Source organism: Triticum dicoccoides, chromosome 6B, assembly GCF_002162155.2.
Source record: "Triticum dicoccoides isolate Atlit2015 ecotype Zavitan chromosome 6B, WEW_v2.0, whole genome shotgun sequence".
Lineage (NCBI taxonomy): Eukaryota > Viridiplantae > Streptophyta > Magnoliopsida > Poales > Poaceae > Triticum > Triticum dicoccoides.
The window spans coordinates 23,361,019-23,381,035 of record NC_041391.1 but is presented as its reverse complement, the minus strand read 5'-3'; the positions used below and the strand labels follow the sequence as shown (position 1 = coordinate 23,381,035).

The 20,017-nt window shown below is 39.5% G+C and overlaps 2 protein-coding genes across 5 annotated transcripts; both read right to left on the bottom strand.

Annotated features, from left to right (window-relative positions):
- Window positions 1-5,637: 5,637 nt before the first annotated feature.
- On the bottom strand, window positions 5,638-13,162 carry LOC119323873 (disease resistance protein Pik-2-like). Of its 4 annotated transcripts, none has more exons than XM_037597586.1 (4): window positions 11,429-13,128; window positions 11,241-11,336; window positions 7,280-7,373; window positions 5,638-5,778 (listed from the first exon to the last, which is right to left on the bottom strand). In XM_037597586.1, the coding sequence occupies exons 1-3, from the start codon at window positions 12,569-12,571 to the stop codon at window positions 7,326-7,328; spliced, it is 1,287 nt and encodes a 428-aa protein (XP_037453483.1). In that variant the 5' UTR covers window positions 12,572-13,128; the 3' UTR covers window positions 5,638-5,778; window positions 7,280-7,325. The 4 variants fall into 4 exon arrangements, with proteins under 4 accessions (XP_037453483.1, XP_037453482.1, XP_037453481.1 ...); XM_037597585.1 differs by lacking the exons at window positions 5,638-5,778; window positions 7,280-7,373 and adding exons at window positions 8,735-9,341; window positions 10,638-10,692 and having other exon boundaries at window positions 11,429-13,162; XM_037597584.1 differs by lacking the exons at window positions 5,638-5,778; window positions 7,280-7,373 and adding an exon at window positions 8,737-9,341 and having other exon boundaries at window positions 11,429-13,162.
- Window positions 12,567-14,089, bottom strand: LOC119320592. The gene is made up of 3 exons (XM_037594629.1): window positions 14,060-14,089; window positions 13,004-13,453; window positions 12,567-12,933 (listed from the first exon to the last, which is right to left on the bottom strand). The coding sequence occupies exons 1-3, from the start codon at window positions 14,087-14,089 to the stop codon at window positions 12,574-12,576; spliced, it is 840 nt and encodes a 279-aa protein (XP_037450526.1). The 3' UTR covers window positions 12,567-12,573.
- Between the last annotated feature and the right edge of the window lie 5,928 nt (window positions 14,090-20,017).

Sequence of the window (20,017 nt, the reverse complement as noted above, 5' to 3'; positions counted from 1 at the left end):
ACCGGAATAATTGATAGAAATTCCCATAAGGTCCTTTAAATATTGATAAGGTATTATCAATCATATGGGCAGGGAAGACCCCCTGTAAAAAAAATTATTAATAATAATAATAAATAAATAAAATGATATATATATATATATATATTTGTAAAATAAATAAATAATAATATTAAGCAATATTGAAAATGTAAGCAGCCTTGGCATGTATGTACGCATACACTGACACGAGGATTCTTGAAGGCTGAAGAAGCTCTCAAGGCTAATCGCATGAAGATCTGTATGGCCGAAGAGCGAAGATTGGTACACAAAGACTAGCCAATTATTCACCGAGAGACAATGCCACGTGAAGAAAGCAAAGATTTCTGAAGATTGAAACTTGTCGGCACTCTCTCGCACTTTTCTATATTATTAGAAGGACACGCATATACCCTAGTAGGACACGTGTGCATGCTACCGTGGGTAAAATAAGTGAAGGAAGGCTTCCGAAGGCCACCTTGCAGCCACCCCTCGCGGCTATAAAAGGAGACGCTGGGCTCAAGAAGAGAACACAAGAGACGGGAGAGCACGGAGCACTCAAAGCATCGAGACTCTCCACCAGAGCACCACTTCCTTCGTAGTCTAGCCACCACCACTACTAGTAGAATAGCCAAGAAGGCGCTTAGTTCGCCAAGAGTTTGAAGGTAATTTCCTAGTTGTGTGTAATCCCTTCGGGGCCTCCCGAAAGGGAAAACCATATGTAAATTATGTTGTTGAAATGATGTAGTTTCTTGGTTTCACTTAGTGCTTTTATTTATGAATTTATGGGACGAGTTCTTATGCTAGGGATCCTATAGGAGAAACCTCTGCGTGTGTAGTTATCTGTGTAGCCAGAGTGGCGTTTGAATGAGAACCTTGTGGCCGTAGAGAAGTGTTCCCTTCGGGTGGAACTGCCTGGGAAGACGATAGGAATTTACCCCATAAATTTGCAATTAAAACTGCTAAGTGAACGTAACTAGCTACATCTGATGCAACATAATGAAAAATATGGTGAGTACTGAGTAGGATTTTACACCTTTGCGCACATCGCCGGACGAATTGTTGGCCTCTCCAGCCTCTAAATAGATCCTGCATTAAATATATAATCAAGTTAGAACGTGAAGGTAATCATATTGAATTAAATATTGTTGTGAATAGTGGAATACTATTCCAAATAGTGTATTCAATAGTGGAGCACTATTGTGAATAGTGCCCTACCTAGTGAATAGTAAATACTATTCAAGATAAAAAGAATACATGTCTACCACTTCCACCTAATCCCAAATTAACCTAATCAAAATCTAATCACATAGTAACTATTTTTATAAAAAAAAATCCCATATATTGTTGGTATCAGGTCCAGCGTTTAATCATTGAAAGGTTAAAATATTTAAACTTAGAAGTTAGCGCAGGTAAAGTAATTAATACTAAGGAAAATCTAAATATTAGGTGTAGAGTAAATCCTTCTGAAGAGCATATCTGGCATTCATCTCATAGCCAGTTAAATACGGTTGTCGATTTGATATATAACTTTTACATATCTTGGGGAAAAAGACAAGATAATTTAGACCAAAAATTTGAAAGTTTATTCAAAGAATACCAAAAGCTTGCTGATAAGTATTCAGGTTTGAATAATAAAATTGATCTAGCTTTACATAAGCTAGAGGAAGCAAAAGCAAGACAGAATACAGTTTCCAAGAATAACGATTATATTAAAGAAGAAGTGTTATCAATAGGCCGTTACTTAAGTAAAGGCAAAGAGTCACTCACACGCACTGATTCAAGACAAGATATACTTGAAATAAAAAAGTTGGTGCAAGAGGTTAAAACCTTGATTATCTCATAATTATATGACCGAATATACTCAAGCATTAAACGAAGTAGCTAAATACCTGTCACCTCCTGTCGGGTTTTCAGATCACGACTCTCCAAAAGAAGATTCCAAAGTAATAATAAGACAAAATAACACAATCATCCAACTATTAATTCAAGTATTAGATAAGCTAAAAAGTGTTCAAAGCAACAAAGAAATTGTGTTATCATCATCTGGAATAGTTGCCTCTACTAGAAATATTAATTCAGAAAAATGGACGTATCTAAAGGCTTCCTTAGACGAGACAAAACTCTCCAATTAGTAAGGCAAGATTCAAGACCATTAGCCATGAAGCATAGATTATCATGCAAAGCTGATGATATTGATAGTATTGAAGAAGTTATAGATATACAAAGAGATCTAGAAAGATATCAGAAAGATACCCTAAGAAAAATAAAGCCACAACAAGTATATCACATGGGTATGTTTGAAAGTAAGAGTGGTCTATACAGAATATCTCGAGAAGTAGAATTAAGCGTGTTAACACATCCAGTAGATTTAAGAATTGTAAGCAAAAATATTGAAAATGAATTAAAATATTGTGGTTACAAATATATTCATCAAGGCATGTATATCATAGGAGTCAAAGGTATGACAAGGAAAAAATTAGGTGCGAAGGTTTTGATAACTTTATTAGACAGAAGATGGGAATCTGTAGATAAAGCAGCATTAGGATTTTTGGAAGGAGACATGAATGAAAATAGATTAATAACCTATATAGCTCCAGACCTAATGATGCCCGTAAAAGAATTTATTGAAAAAATGAGTTTTGGTTTCCAAACTAAAGGTTATGAAGATTTTAAAGGAACAAATTTGCTAGTAAGTATAGAATTTATAGGAAGGCTCACTAATAGAAGTAGCTCCAGATATAGAGTGAATGTGAATGACGTAATTGATAGTATGCAATCAAAAGGTATTAAATTTATGAATCCTCTTAAAATTTGCTCTGAAGAAAGAGCAGGAGAAGAATGGAAGACAGGAGAATTAATAGAGAAAAAAGAATTAAAGCAACCTGAAAACTACATAAGTTATCAAAATTGTGAAGGAAGTAGCAGTATTCGATTTATGAACTATAAAGCTGCATCAATAGAAGACTCTGAATCATTTATGTCAGAATCGGAAATTAATGATGATAAGAATAAAGGTATATCTGAATGTATGGAAAACGCTAATTTAGATGATGAAATAATTCATTGGGAAAAGAAGCTAACGCATATTGAATGGGAATATAGTCATTCTATGACAAAGGATTGGCCGAAAATTAGAGAAAGAGAGCTATTTATCATTCGAGAAATTGCAAGGTTAAAGAAACTAAAAAGCGATAAAATGTCTGGCACTAGTAGTTCAAGCATGGAAGATAAAATTTTAGCATCCGCAGAAAGAAAAGCAAATGCGATCATTAATAAAAATTCTGTCGTTAATAATAATAATAAAGATAAGAATATTATTCAAAAAGAAGAAATTGTTAGTGAAGAAGAGCAATGGGATATCAATAATAAGTTATTATTAGAAAGTTATGAGGAAGAGGAGGAATTAATAAAAGAAATGTGGTTAGAAGATGAAAGATATGATGATTCAGAACAAAATAGTGATTTCTATAACTCACTAGATGATGTGGGACTACATAATTTAGACAATGCAATGGAAGCCATGGAAGTAGAAAGTAGTGGTAAAAGAAGAAGGGGATATGGTGAATCATCTGTGAAAAGAGAAGGAGAAAGAGAGAGACCTACCAGGACAGCTGGACAATGGCCTCCAGAAAAAGATGATTACCAGCCTACATATATCCCAGGACAATATAGATACATGGGTACTAAAAGAAGAGATTTTGAAAAACCAGTGCAATTCCAAAATTATAAAAATGATGGTGCTATATTAAACCTAGCAGCTCATGACCCAATAGATTGGCCGAATATAATCAGCATATGGAAAGGTTTAATAGTACAAAAATATATACAAAATCAGTATAGCATAGGCACTAAGGTAGAAGATATGTTAACATATCTTGAAACATTTTTAGGAGAATCTGTAAAAGTTCTTTGGGAACAATGGGTAGAATCATACCCTAGTCAATATGAAGAATTAAAAAGGGCAGGAAGTAACCCTAATAACTTTGCGAATGTTATCTCAAATATGATCATAGCAGAAGATCCTGAATTAGGACATACCTCATTGCAAAATGAAAGGTTAAGAGAAATAGAAAAATTAACATTAACTAGCTGGAAAGGTATTAAAGAGTTTTCCCAGCATTATTTGTATAATGCTACTACTGCTAAACAAGGTTTTAATGTAGGCGTAGTAGAAAGATATTTTAATAAGTTGCCTGATCCCCTAGGGTCAATAATATTTGAAGAATATAAAAAGGAAACGGCGGGAAACGTGGTAAACATATCTCAAGCTGTAACATTTGTTTTCAAACAATTAAGAAAGGTGTGTACTAGTATTCAAGCCCAAAGATCTATGAAGAAATCAGATTATAATTTTTGCAATAACATAGTCCAAATACCACTTACATATGGAGAAGAAAGGCATAGGAAAAACAAATATTATAAACCACAAAGGAGAGATAATAGAAATTTTAGAACAAAGAAAAGATATTTCTTAAGAAGATCAGACAATAGAGCCCCATTCTTGCATAAAAGAAATGTAAGAAGATATAATCCTAAGAAAACCTATGATAAAACATGCAGGTGTTTCATATGTAACTCACCAGATCATCTAAGTAGAACTTACCCTAATAAAGACCAGAAAAGATACTCTAGCAAATATGAAGAACAAGAGAGGGTGTTAATTATAGATAGCGTTAATGAAAATATATTAGTATGTGATGATGAAATAAAAGACGACGAGTCAATATATTCAATTATAGAAACAGATGAAGTAGAAAATGAGGCTCCAGAATATGAATCAAGTGAAGATGAAATAGACCTAATAGATGATTTAGCCGGTTTAAAAATTGAAATGATGAACCAAGTAGATTGTGAACATGATTGGATTAGAGGAAAAGGTGATTATAACATAAAATGTGCTTTCTGTATATATTATCCAAGCCAAGATAATAGGTTTACATGTAGCTTGTGTTTAAAACAAGCATGTGCCTCATGTCTAAGAGCCAATAATCAAAAGTGGAGACAAGAGATAGAATTGGAACCAGAAGAGCGAATATTATCCAGTAGGGTTAGAAATTTAGAAAATAGAATAAATAAGCTAGAAGCAGAGCTAGAAAAACTTAAAGATGAGTTAGAAAATAGTAAAGAGGAAAATGATAATGTTCCAAAAAACACAGAAATGAAAGAGCAAATGATAACAGTAAGGGATAAAAAAGGAGACAAATTAATACAATTGAAAGATGCAATTACTAGTTTTGGAAACAAATATATTGTTCGATTACCATTCAAAGAAGTGTTAGGAATAAGGATCCCAGTTAAGATTGTTCTGAAGCCAAATATTTCATATAAAGTACTGGCACTATTAGATACTGGTTGCACTAAAAATATCATCCATGATAAATATTTTATGAGATGTCCCGAAATAGTTGAAACTATAGATGATAATAAAGCTGTAGTATCTACCGATATGTCAGGAATAAAGAAGATCCATAACCAGCTAGCATATAATATTGAAGCTTACATAAATGGCACAAAATATATAATAGATGAAATTACAATAAGAGATTTGTCAGTAATAAATGATGACATGATAATAGGGTTAAGATTTTTACAACAATCTTTACAAACCACAATCATACATGAAGAGGGGGTAACATTTATTCCTTATCAAGATAATGTTCCATACATATCTGAAGTGCGAAAACAAAGAAAGTTTTTGCAAAATGTAGAAATATCTAATTTAGATGATGAATATAGCACAAGTCCAGATCCCCTTGAATTCTGTAAAGACGAAGAACTTAGTGAGACCATAGAAGAATATCATATAGAAAATACATGTACTGAATGCATTGGGTTGCAATCATTCTCTCCAAATTGGTATAGAGATATAAAATCCAAAAAGGATATAGATAAGATTGTGCAGAGACTAGAAAGTATACAAATTATTGGAGAAATACCAATGAAACATTGGGATAAGAACTCTATAGTTTGCAAAATAAATATCATAAATCCAGATTATATAATTAAGTCAGGACCAATAGAAGCAACTCCTAAAGATATCGAAGAGTTCAAAATGCATATTGAAGAGTTATTAAAGTTAAAAGCTATAAGGGAAAGCAGAAGCCCTCATCGATCTGCTGCTTTTATAGTTAGAAATCATGCTGAAGAAGTTAGAGGTAAATCTAGAATGGTAATTAACTTTAAAAGGCTTAATGATAATACAGTTGACGATGCATACAACATACCTAATAAGCAGGAATGGATTAACAGAATACAAGGAAGTAAATATTTCTCCAAATTCGATTTAAAGGCAGGATTTTGGCAAGTAAAAATGGCTGAAGAATCTATTCCATGGACAACATTTACTTGTCCACAAGGCCATTATGAATGGCTAGTAATGCCATTAGGCCTAAAGAATGCACCAGCACTATTTCAAAGAAAGATGCAAAATATATTTAATGAGAATCAAGCATTTATATTAGTATACGTAGATGATTTGTTAGTATTCTCAAAATCATACAAAGAGCATATAGCCCATCTTGAAGTGTTCTTTCGAAAGGTAGAACAAAATGGGCTCATACTATCTAAAAAGAAGATGGAGATTTGCAAAGAGAAAATAAATTTCCTTGGTCATGAAATAGGAGAAGGAAAAATATATCTACAAGAACATATTGCAAAGAAAATATTAGAGTTTCCTGATAATATGAGTGATAAAAAGGTTTTACAACAGTTCTTAGGAATTGTAAACTATGCGAGAAACTATATAGATAACTTAGCAAAGCTAGCAGGACCTTTATATGCTAAATTAAGAAAAAAGGTCAAAGATACTTCAATTCTGAAGATATAAAATTAGTAAAGGCCATCAAGGAAAAGGTCAGGAATTTAAAACCCCTAGAATTGCCTCTAGAAGACAATTATTTTATTGAGACAGATGCATCTAAGGTAGGATGGGGTGCGATACTAAAACAAAAGCCCAATAAATACTCTCCAAAGGCAGACGAAAAAATATGCAGATATGCTTCAGGAAGTTACAAATTAAAGACAGTAAATAATATTGATAGAGAAATTCTTGCAGTTGTAAATGCAATAAATGCATTTAGGTTATATCTAGGATTTAAAGAATTTACAGTACGAACAGACTGTGAAGCCATATGCCGATATTACAATAAAATTAATAGTAAGAAAAGCTCAACCAGAAGATGGGTCTTATTTGAAGACACCATAGCTGGGAATGGTTATAAAGTTATTTTTGAGCATATTAAGGGGAAGGATAATACCTTACCTGACATATTTTCTCGTGCATCAAATTTGCAGGAATGAGGAAAGGATTATTCGCCAACAAGGATGAATATCTCTTCTTTGGAGAAGAAAATAGGCTGAAAATGTTTCAGCCAAATACATTCAATTTTAAGCCAAAATCCCATATTAAGCTCGATGAAGCTCAAAGATGCATATTGGATAACTTTTGGTTCCAATATACTCGCAAAAGAGAGGAACAAGGATATTTTTTATCAATTCTCAATAGTTTGGCTGAATATTTTAATGAATTAAACAAAAATGTGCCAAAGCCAGCAAAGGTTGAAATACCAAAAGGAGAAACTCTATATCTTATATTTGATGGAAACAAACCTGGCATATATTTGGAATGGGAGAATATTATGATTGAAAAATTAGATGCAAAAAGAAATGGACAAGATTTAACATTCAAAAGATATTACAGTATAGATGAGGCCTTACTTTGGGCAAGGAAGGTATTAGGACCAGATTATTATATTGACCCAAAGGCTAAAAACTATATCCAAATGAAAAGAGGCATACCTGCTTCACCAACTCCCACAAAGGGGGAGGCATCAAGCTCAAACAATATAAAGAAAGAAGAATCCCCAAAATATAAGACATATCAAGAATGCCTTCTAAAGGGGCTTGACCCTTTAGACAGTGAATACATAGATCAAGAAATGGATAAAAGGTTTGAAGAATTTTCAAAGATAATAAAGAAAGAATTAAAGGAGGAAATATTAAAAAAATTAAGGCAAGAAATGGATGAAAAATTTGAAGAAATAAAGAAAGAATGTGATGAAAAATATGATTTCAATCTGTTAAATGATGATGATCATATGGACATAGCAGGGCATGGGCAGCGACCTGAATAAAGCCCAAACTGCATATATTGATATTGCTATCAATTATTCGGGCGCGGATTCAGGGCACTCTGATACCAACAATATATGGGAATTTTTTTTATAAAAATAGTTACTATGTGATTAGATTTTGATTAGGTTAATTTGGGATTAGGTGGAAGTGGTAGACAGGTATTCTTTTTATCTTGAATAGTATTTACTATTCACTAGGTAGGGCACTATTCATAATAGTGCTCCACTATTGAATACACTATTTGGAATAGTATTCCACTATTCACAACAATACTTAATTCAATATGATTACCTTCACGTTCTAACTTGATTATATATTTAATGCAGGATCTATTTAGAGGCTGGCGAGGCCAACAATTCGTCCGGCGATGTGCGCAAAGGTGTAAAATCCTACTCAGTACTCACCATATTTTTCATTATGTTGCATCAGATGTAGCTAGTTACGTTCACTTAGCAGTTTTAATTGCAAATTTATGAGGTAAATTCCTATCGTCTTCCCAGGCAGTTCCACCCGAAGGGAACACTTCTCTACGGCCACAAGGTTCTCATTCAAACGCCACTCTGGCTACACAGAGAACTACACACGCAGAGGTTTCTCCTATAGGATCCCTAGCATAAGAACTCGTCCCATAAATTCATAAATAAAAGCACTAAGTGAAACCAAGAAACTACATCATTTCAACAACATAATTTACATATGGTTTTCCCTTTCGGGAGGCCCCGAAGGGATTACACACAACTAGGAAATTACCTTCAAACTTTTGGCGAACTAAGCGCCTTCTTGGCTATTCTACTAGTAGTGGTGGTGGCTAGACTACGAAGGAAGTGGTGCTCTGGTGGAGAGTCTCGATGCTTTGAGTGCTCCGTGCTCTCCCGTCTCTTGTGTTCTCTTCTTGAGTCCAGCGTCTCCTTTTATAGCCGTGAGGGGTGGCTGCAAGGTGGCCTTCGGGAGCCTTCCTTCACTTATTTTACCCAAGGTAGCATACACACGTGTCCTACTAGGGTATATGCGTGTCCTTCTAATAATATAGAAAAGTGCGAGAGAGTGCCGACAAGTTTCAATCTTCAGAAATCTTTGCTTTCTTCACGTGGCATTGTCTCTCGATGAATAATTGGCTAGTCTTTGTGCACCAGTCTTCGCTCTTCGGCCATACAGATCTTCATGCGATTAGCCTTGAGAGCTTCTTCAGCCTTCAAGAATCCTCGTGTCAGTTTATGCGTACATACATGCCAAGGCTGCTTACATTTTCAATATTGCTTAATATTATTATTTATTTATTTTACAAATATATATATATATATATCATTTTATTTATTTATTTATTATTATTATTAATTTTTTTCTTTTTTTTACAGGGAGTCTTCCCTGCCCATATAATTGATAATTCCTTATCAATATTTAAAGGACCTTATGGGAATTTCTATCAATATTCAGAATATTGATAGAAATTCCCATAAGGTCCTTTAAATATTGATAAGGTATTATCAATCATATGGGCAGGGAAGACCCCCTATAAATTTTTTTTAATAATAATAATAAATAAATAAATAAAATGATATATATATATATATATATATATATATTTGTAAAATAAATAAATAATAATATTAAGCAATATTGAAAATGTAAGCAGCCTTGGCATGTATGTACGCATACACTGACACGAGGATTCTTGAAGTCTGAAGAAGCTCTCAAGACTAATCGCATGAAGATCTGTATGGCCGAAGAGCGAAGACTGGTACACAAAAACTAGCCAATTATTCACCGAGAGACAATGCCACGTGAAGAAAGCAAAGATTCCTGAAGATTGAAACTTGTCGGCACTCTCTCGCACTTTTCTATATTATTAGAAGGACACGCATATACCCTAGTAGGACACGTGTGCATGCTACCGTGGGTAAAATAAGTGAAGGAAGGCTCCCGAAGGCCACCTTGCAGCCACCCCTCGCGGCTATAAAAGGAGACGCTGGGCTCAAGAAGAGAACACAAGAGACGGAGAGCACGGAGCACTCAAAGCATCGAGACTCTCCACCAGAGCACCACTTCCTTCGTAGTCTAGCCACCACCACTACTAGTAGAATAGCCAAGAAGGCGCTTAGTTCGCCAAGAGTTTGAAGGTAATTTCCTAGTTGTGTGTAATCCCTTCGGGGCCTCCCGAAAGGGAAAACCATATGTAAATTATGTTGTTGAAATGATGTAGTTTCTTGGTTTCACTTAGTGCTTTTATTTATGAATTTATGGGACGAGTTCTTATGCTAGGGATCCTATAGGAGAAACCTCTGCGTGTGTAGTTCTCTGTGTAGCCAGAGTGGCGTTTGAATGAGAACATTGTGGCCGTAGAGAAGTGTTCCCTTCGGGTGGAACTGCCTAGGAAGACGATAGGAATTTACCCCATAAATTTGCAATTAAAACTGCTAAGTGAACGTAACTAGCTACATCTGATGCAACATAATGAAAAATATGGTGAGTACTGAGTAGGATTTTACACATTTGCGCATATCGCCGGACGAATTGTTGGCCTCGCCAGCCTCTAAATAGATCCTGCATTAAATATATAATCAAGTTGGAACGTGAAAGTAATCATATTGAATTAAATATTGTTGTGAATAGTGGAATACTATTCCAAATAGTGTATTCAATAGTGGAGCACTATTGTGAATAGTGTCTTACCTAGTGAATAGTAAATACTATTCAAGATAAAAAGAATACATGTCTACCACTTCCACCTAATCCCAAATTAACCTAATCAAAATCTAATCACATAGTAACTATTTTTATAAAAAAAAATCCCATATATTGTTGGTATATATCCGTGCTTCAACTTTAAAAAATAATATTTCTTTCAATTGGCTATACTAGGAGTCATGTCTCAGTTTTCCTTCCCTCAAATTTTGATGTTTGTTAAATTTTCTTTATATTGGCTCGTTCGTACACAGTTGTTTAGGCTACTAAAGCTAGATTGCTAGGTTGTGCGCGCGTGTGTGGCCAAAAAGAAAACACTAGTGAACATTTATACATCCCAAATATAATCTATGGATATGGGATTCAAGATTTGAATTTCGATTTTTCAACCAGTGCTGGAGTCCCACCTTCAGTTTCTCCTCCACAGTAGGAGCCTTTGCTTCGTCATCGTTGTCAACCATTGCAACACTAACACTGCCCATGTTGACCTGCCCCACTGAATTCTGCAATTAGAAGTGAAATGAAAAGAAGAGTCAATCATCCATAATAAGAAATAAATAAATCTTTAACAAAACAATGCAAGAAACAGACTTACCTTCTTGTGGAACAAATAAATAGTTTGATCACAGGACAACTGCTTGAACTCGGAAACTTGGTACGGTTTCTCTGTGCACAAGCATGCAATTTCAACTTGCTGCGCAGAAACGATGATTCTACTTTGTTTCTTGTTGTCAGGAAAGTACTTCTTAATGCAATGCCATTCTTCTATCATGGAAAGGTCATTTATGATAACCAGGTAGCTATTGCTACACAACAGTGCATTAAACACACGGACTAAATCACTTTGATCCATCTTCTCCATCTTGGCCAGAACAGCCCCAACACTTGTTTCTTGTTCTGGCTTTCCAATGTAACCATAGGAATTTTCATAAAATTGCCTTTCCAAGCTCTGGAGAAATTCTTGTGGATTGAAAGATGGCTTTCCAACATCATCATGTAAATTTACATAAAATTGCCTTACCAAGCTCCGGAGGAACTCTTGTGGATTGAAAGGGTGCATCAACCTAATCCAAGCATGGAAGACAAACCTTTTCAATACCTTTGGGTCATCATAAATCTCCTGGATGGCAGATATCTTCCCAATATCACCGCAAGTTCCCCACATGGCAATCACCCTAAGGTTCACATCGTTGCTACTAATCAGCTGATGGAGGTCCACCACTGATGATTTTTCATGCACAAAGGTAGCAAACCTTGCTTCATTGATACCAAACATTGCCGCTCTGGCAACGCTTGCCTGCTCCTCTGCTGCGGTAGGATTGGAGCCTGAGCTCTTCTTGATGAGGCGATAACGCAGGTTCCTGTTGCTCACGTCCTCCACCTCGGCCCTCAGCTGCTTCACCTCCTTGGCGATGCGGCATCGGTCACCTGGGTTGCGAGGGATGCACCCCAAAAATGGCTTTTTCTCCGAGTGAAGGCCGAAATCCATGAGGCCGTCCTCCACTTTGTAGGACAGGACCCCAATCTGTTTAACCCAGGTGGTGAGCACCTTGTTCTGGCTCTGCTCCTCATCAGCCGTCATCAAGAAGGACTGCATCATCTGCAGCTCATCCCTGATGAACTTCACATCATGCTCGACGCCTAGCTGCAGGGCAATTTCCTCTGCCGCCTTGGACGTGGCGTAGCCCAGCGCACCACCCAGCGCGGCCTTTCCCACGCTGACCGCCGTGGGCTCCATGCCTATCTCTCTACCCTCGCTGCTTCAGAAGTTGCAGTGGCAATGGTAGCTAGATCTGGTGGGTGGAGCAAAATGAGGAGGGGATCCAGGTCCAGCCGGCAGGAGCGTGTGCTTTGTGGTATGGAGCAGCTGCCGATGGAGAGCAGTAAGCGACAATGATTGATGGAGAGAAATTGATGCCCGACAATTGTGTATGGGTGCCAAAGCAAGCTGGAAAAGGCAATGATTGATGCAGAGAAATAATTGATGCCCGACATCTTTTCAGATGAGATGAAAAGCGAGAGCATCCGATGCTGCAAGAACAGTGAGCAAAAACAGCGAGAGCATCCGATGCGTCGTCTCCAGTAGTGAGAAATGGATACCTGGCATTGTTTCGGATGAACAGCAATAAAGTGAGTGAGTGAGTGGAGAATAGTAGTGATGAATTGATACCTGACACTGTTCCACACACTGCAGCTGATGGAGTGATGAGTGGCATCGCGTCGTCTTCGCCACCGCAGGGGGTTCGGCCTGACAGGACTTGTCTGCATCTTTGAACAGCAGCGGCCGAAGCCAAAATCCCCGGCCTACGCGGCGTGGATCACCGCCGGGACACCTCCGCAGCCGGCGCCCGGTCTTGATCGGACCGACGACGACGCCGGAATCAAACCACTGTAGCGGCGACGCAATCTGCGACCGATCCACGGGCGCGGCGCGCCTGTCGCCACAGCTCGCCGTCCGACTCCCATCACCAGGCAGGCTCCAACTCCCATCTCCAAGCTTGGCCGCCGCCCAACGACCGGGAAACCTGACCGGCGTGGCGTCGCCGCCGGCGGATCGAACCAACGGAGCACGAGGAGTGGCGGCGATTTCTGATTTGGGGGGTGGGTGATTACAGTAGTGCTATCCGTATTTTGGGGCAGGTGTTTTACGCTTTCAATGCAACAAAACGTATTCACATCGTCCACATGTTACGCGTACCTACTCTTTCACAATTCCTCAACGCTCGTTGTCTTATGTTTACTTGATCTTAGACTTTCTCACTTCTTTCTTTTTCGAGAAAACTTTCAATCAATTCATCTTCAATTATGGCAGTACAATAAATACCAAAAATAATAAGACAAAGTTATATCTGAATCCGTAGATCGCCTAGTGACGACTACAAACACTTAAAGCGAGCCGAAATCACACCCCTGTCATCGCCCCTCACTCGCCAGAGCCCGGTAAAACTTGTCGTAGTAAACAGTCGGAAAGTCGTCGTGCTAAGGATTGATTAGTGACCGACATTGCAGCTATTGGATTGGGGTAGAATGTACAACAGCGACATTGGCCCGGACCCTGCCTTCTTGGTTTGGTTGGGCCACCGCCGCGACCCCACCCCCACGGCCGCGCCCCGTCTCGACACCGCAACGGAACCACCGCAGCAGCGACGCGACACCATTGGAACCGCATCAGCGATCGAAGCGCCTGCCGCGATAGAACCATCGCAGCTCGCCGTCCGACTCCCACCGCATCCAATCGCCATGCAAGCTCCGCCATGGCGCCGAGCTTCGCCGCGCGGGAAAACCTGACCGTCGTGGCTGGCCGGCGGCGGATCGAAGAACCAATGGGGGTGGGTGATTACAGTGACGCTTTGCGATGCTCCGCCTAGAGTGGACCAAAGCGCATCTGGGGGACAGGTGTTTACACTTTCTAAACGTAAAAGCGCATTACTCGTCCTTAGCGTGTTCCCCTCTACCGTGGCAATGTTTGGCAGCAACTGCATTGACTAGAAAGTTAAACTATATATCTAAGCCTCCTGAATTTCTTCATGTGATTTTTCATGGTTCTCGTAGCAAGAAATTGATAATTGAAGCGTGGGCACCGTGTATTTCTATTCAGCCTATTTATTACCAATCGTTTGTGGATATCAAACCTACGAGATTTATTTGTCACGCATTACATTTTCCTAAATCTGATTAATTTCTAGCATATTTGGAAATTGGTCCATTTGATCTGTGATGAGATGCTTATACATACTATTTTTGTGACAAAAGTCACAGGTGCAAACTGAAAAAAGATACTCCCTCCGTTTCAGTCTACAAGTCCTACGCGTATACCTAGGTTGCCAATTTTATCGCCCTAATATAAACTATAAAATACAAAAATTATACCTTTTGAAAATAGAACATCTGAAGTTTATATTGATACATTTTTTGTAATATATGATTTGTATTAGGTTGGTCAAATTGATGACCTAGGGATACATGCACGCCTTGTAAACTGAGAGAGAGTACTTGGTATCATTAATCTACAAGGAAAATGAGTACTCTGAGTACATTTGTTCTTTTTAGCAATGTATTCCTACAAAAGAAGTTCACACTGATTTGGCATACATGCATTGGTGGTGAAAATTGCAGCAAGGTGGGGCAACCAGTTTTAAGCAGGTGTTCTCCACATCACTGCTTCTTTAGAAAGTTTGTAAAACTTCTTGTTGGAATAGATTGCTCTTAGTGTCTCCTTCGCTGGTAGTGCGAAGGAACATCAAGTTCTTTTTTTCGAAACGGAGGCAAAAGATTTGCCTCATCGATTAATTAAGCAAAAGAGAATTGCCCAGTTAATTAAAGGAAAACCAGACGAAAACCAATACAGACCAACCACACGTGAATTACTCACAGAGCATGCAACCCCCTAAGGACATGATCACCCACTAGTACAAAACGGAGATTTAAAACCGGTTCGTAAGGGCCTTTAGTGCCGGTTTTGCAACCGGCACTAAAGAGTGGAGACTAAAGACCCCCCCCCCCCTTTAGTACCGGTTTGGCACGAACCGGCACTAAAGGCCCACCATGTGGCGTGAGCTCGCGCGCTGGTATGGGGGACCTTTAGTACCGGTTGGTGTTACCAACCGGTACTAAAGGTTTTTTTTATTTTATTTTTTGAAAATTTTGGGAAAAAAATTGATTTTTTTATTTTTATTTTTTCTAAATTATTTGATGATTTAGTCTCTAATCACCTCTCTTAACTGCTCAAGTGTGGATCACTCATTCCAAATCGCCTAACTTCCCGGCCGGTCACCCATCCATCTCACTACTCCAGCCTGAGCACGCTTAACTTCCGGGTTCTATTCTCCCTCGTTTCCAAGTCTGCACTTGTTGTTTTCCTGACAATAGTAAGATGTGAATCCTATTAACCCTCAGGAGTTTAGCTTGAGCATGAAGTCACACGTTTCACTGTTTGAGTTTGAAACTATTATTCTAAAAAACAATAATTATGTAGTAACACTAATATTTCTTGAATAAGTAGTTTGACCATAGTTTGACCATAGTTTGACCAGATTTGACCAAAATTCAAAAAAATTGAGATACTTATTTAGTAACACTAATATTATTGCGTAATTATTTAGTAACACTCTATATTTCTTGAATCAGTTGTTTGACCGGTTTGACAAGATTTAACCAAAATTCAAAAAAACATAAATTAGAGCATATCTTTTTTTCCTTTTACAATTTTGTCATTTCAAAAATTGTCCTAAACCCTAAACCCGGGACTTAAAACATCGGAAACTCTATGCTAAACAATAAAAACTAAAGGTTTAAACCATAAAACCTAACCCTAAATTCTGAAATCTAAACCCTAGCACTAAACGCTAAAAACGTTTAAAAATGTCTAAAACGCCCAAAAACTCTATTTTCCCTTTGGAATTTTGAGATTTTAAAAAATTGTCGAAACGGAAAACTTTCAGCGGATCAATCCTTTTGTTCTGCAAATTTTGATATATTATATGTATTTTTCTGAATTAGGATGATTTAGTTATGATTTTTTTCAAGTTTGAAAATTGCCCTATAGTCCCGGTTTGTGTCTCCAACCGGGACTATAGGTTAGACCCCTTTAGTGCCGGTTCGTGCCACAAACCGGGACTAAAGGGGCTCGTGGGGCCCCGGCCTGACGCCAGCCTGCCACCACCCCTTTAGTACCGGTTCGTGGCACGAACCGGTACTAAAGGTTCAACACGAACCGGCACTAATGCATAGCCGTTCGAACCGGTACTAATGATACCATTACTACCGGGCCAAAATCGAACCGGGACTAATGTGTCTCACATAAGGTCCTTTTTCTACTAGTGACCTAACAACCAAACCCAACACCTAACGTCCACCAACCCCACGCTGCTACATCGCAAAGACACCCCAACAAGGGTAACTCGGCCGAAGACCACATGCACCACCAAATCCACGAAGACAAGCAAGATCATAAGGACAACCCAAGAGACTGATAACCATCCATCAAGCAGCTGCGGACGCCTTTCCTGTGGCGTCACTCTTCTTTCCTTTGCTCCTGAGAGCCTCCTCCACAGTCGCCTTGCCAGATCCAGGGCTCACCCTCTCCAAACGTTTGAGCAAGCTGTGAAGCTCTAAATCAAAGAGAATGTCATTGACCTTGTGACGCACAGAAACCTGCCCAACGGTCACGTGCGAGTGGGTGACTGCAACATCGGAACCTCCATGCTCCACAGAGACGAGCGGCTGGTTGGGCTTCGAAGGATCAGGCGCCAACATACCAACCGCCTCAACATCATCAGTCACAGGTACCACTGACACGATGGACTCAGGCGTCTCCAGTTGCTCACATGATAGAGACTCGGAGTTAGGCGCCAACACACCTATCTCATCAACCTCGCCACTCAAAGACGCCACATGCCCAATGGCCATAGATGAGGCAGTGATAGAACCAACCAAGTCTCCACAGTCCGCAAAGCGGGCAGCTGACAGGACTCTGACGGCGGAACACTAGTAGAAAAGAGGGCTTTGGTTCAGGCCGGGTCAGCGCATTAGTCCCGGTTCAGTATAGAACCGGGACCCATGGGGCATTGGTCCCGGTTCATGAGCCCAGGGGGCCGGCCGGGCCACGTGGGCCATTTGTCCCAGTTCGTCCGGACATTTTGGTCCCGGTTGGTGGGACGAACTGGGACCAATGGGCCTGGCTCCTGGCCCACCACCATTCGTCCCAGTTGGTGGCTTGAACCGGGACAGCAAGCTGCCCTTTAGTCCCGGTTCGTGCCATGAACCAGGACCATTGAGGTGCCTATATATACCCCTCGCCCGCGAGCAGAGCACTCCACTGCTCTGTTTTTCTCTGACCGGGGAGGGGAGGGCTTTGTGGTGCTCTAGCTCACCTCCTATGCACATGAGGTGTTCAATGAAATGCCCGAGCCACACTACTTAAGCTTTCTCCTCTCGAAGCACGACCTCTGAACTCTATTTTTCCCGAGATTTGTCTAGGTTTATATTAGCGGCCCGTCACGCCTCGTCCCCGTCTTCACTGTCGTCGATCGCCCGCGCCGATCTCGTCGCCGGCACCACCGTGGTGAGCCTCTTGTTCTTATCTTCTTTTTGAAAGAAAAAAAAATTCTTGCTTTAGATAGATACTTGTCTAATTTTCTTACTATTTTATTGCTTGTTATTATATAATGCGATGGTTTTGGTATCCGCCCCCATCGGCCCTCGTCCTGTCTATGATTCGGATGTGGTATATATTATCTTTATAACTATTGCTTCATTTATTGTTTATGAAAATTATGCCGACCAACGTGACATAGATTTTATTTATCTAGGAGGTATGTGAACCGTAAATTCCAACCAACCCTATTGTCGAGAGGTTAAATTTAGTTGAAGAAGAAAACAATTTCTTGAAGGAAAAAATAAAAAAATATTGAGGAGGAGAAGATGATATTGGAGTTGCATGTTGCGGATGTCGTCGATGATCACAAGATCAAGATGGATGCAATGCGCTTGAAGATTAGAAAGATTAGAAAATATGCCACTCATACCGAGGCTTGGTATCATTATGTCATTGGATCAATTGTTACCTTGGTTGCGATTATGATCATATTTGTTTTCGCATTGAAATGTTTTACATAGTTTCAATGTATGGTTTAATTAATTTAGATGCTCTGGAGAGCTTTATGTTGTTAGATGAGAACTATGTATGTACTTTGGTTTTAATGTGATGATGAACTTCTATTAATTTGGTCACTTAATTATCTATTCATGATGTTCTATAATGGTTTTTGACACACTTAATTATATATAATGCACGCAGATGAACCGACAATGGATGTACGGTGACAGACACACCTCCGAGTACATTAAGGGCGTGCATGATTTTCTCGAAGTGGCTGAGGCAAACAAGCAGAATGGTTTTATGTGTTGTCCATGCCCTAAATGTGGGAATACAAAGTCTTACTCTAACCGGAAAATCCTTCACACCCACCTACTTTACAATGGTTTCATGCCACACTATAATGTTTGGACGAGGCACGGAGAAATAGCGGTTATGATGGAAGACGGCGAAGAAGAAGAGGACAATGACAACCATGTGCCCCCTGAATACGGTGATGCTGCAACGGGGGAAGCTGCTGAAGATCAAGAGGAACCAGATGATGTGCCCAATGATGCTGCAACAGGGGAAGCTGCTGAAGATCAAGAGGAACCAGACGATATGCCCGATGATGATGATCTCCGCCGGGTCATTGTCGATGCAAGGACGCAATGTGAAAGTCAAAAGGAGAAGCTGAAGTTTGATCACATGTTAGAGGATCACAAAAAAGGGTTGTACCCCAATTGCGAAGATGGCAACACAAAGCTCGGTACCGTACTGGAATTGCTGCAGTGGAAGGCAGAGGATGTTGTGCCTGATAAAGGATTTGAGAAGCTGCTGAAACTATTGAAGAAGAAGCTTCCAAAGGATAACGAATTGCCCGACCGTACATACGCAACAAAGAAGGTCGTATGCCCTCTAGGATTGGAGGTGCAGAAGATACATGCATGCCCTAATGACTGCATCCTCTACCGTGGTGCGTACAAGGATCTGAACGCATGCCCGATATGTGGTGCATTACGGTATAAGATCAGACGATATGACCTTGGTGATGTTGACGGCGAGCCCCCCAGGAAGAGGGTTCCTGCGAAGGTGATGTGGTATGCTCCTATAATACCATGGTTGAAACGTCTGTTCAGAAACGGAGAGCATGCCAAGTTGATGCGATGGCACAGTGAGGACCGTAAGAAAGACGGGAAGTTGAGAGAACCCGCTGACGGGTCGCAGTGGAGAAAAATCGAGAGAAAGTACTGGGATGAGTTTGCAAGTGACCCAAGGAACGTATGGTTTGCTTTAAGCGAGGATGGCATTAATCCTTTCGGGGAGCAGAGCAACAATCACAGCACCTGGCCCATGACTCTATGTATGTATAACCTTCCTCCTTGGATGTGCATGAAGCAGAAGTTCATTATGATGCCAATTCTCATCCAAGGCCCTAAGCAACCCGGCAACGATATTGATGTGTACCTAAGGCCATTAGTTGAAGAACTTTTACAACTATGGAATGGAAACGGTGTACGTACGTGGGATGAGCACAAACAAGAGGAATTTGACCTAAAGGCGTTGCTGATCGTGACCGTCAACGATTGGCCCGCTCTCAGTAACCTT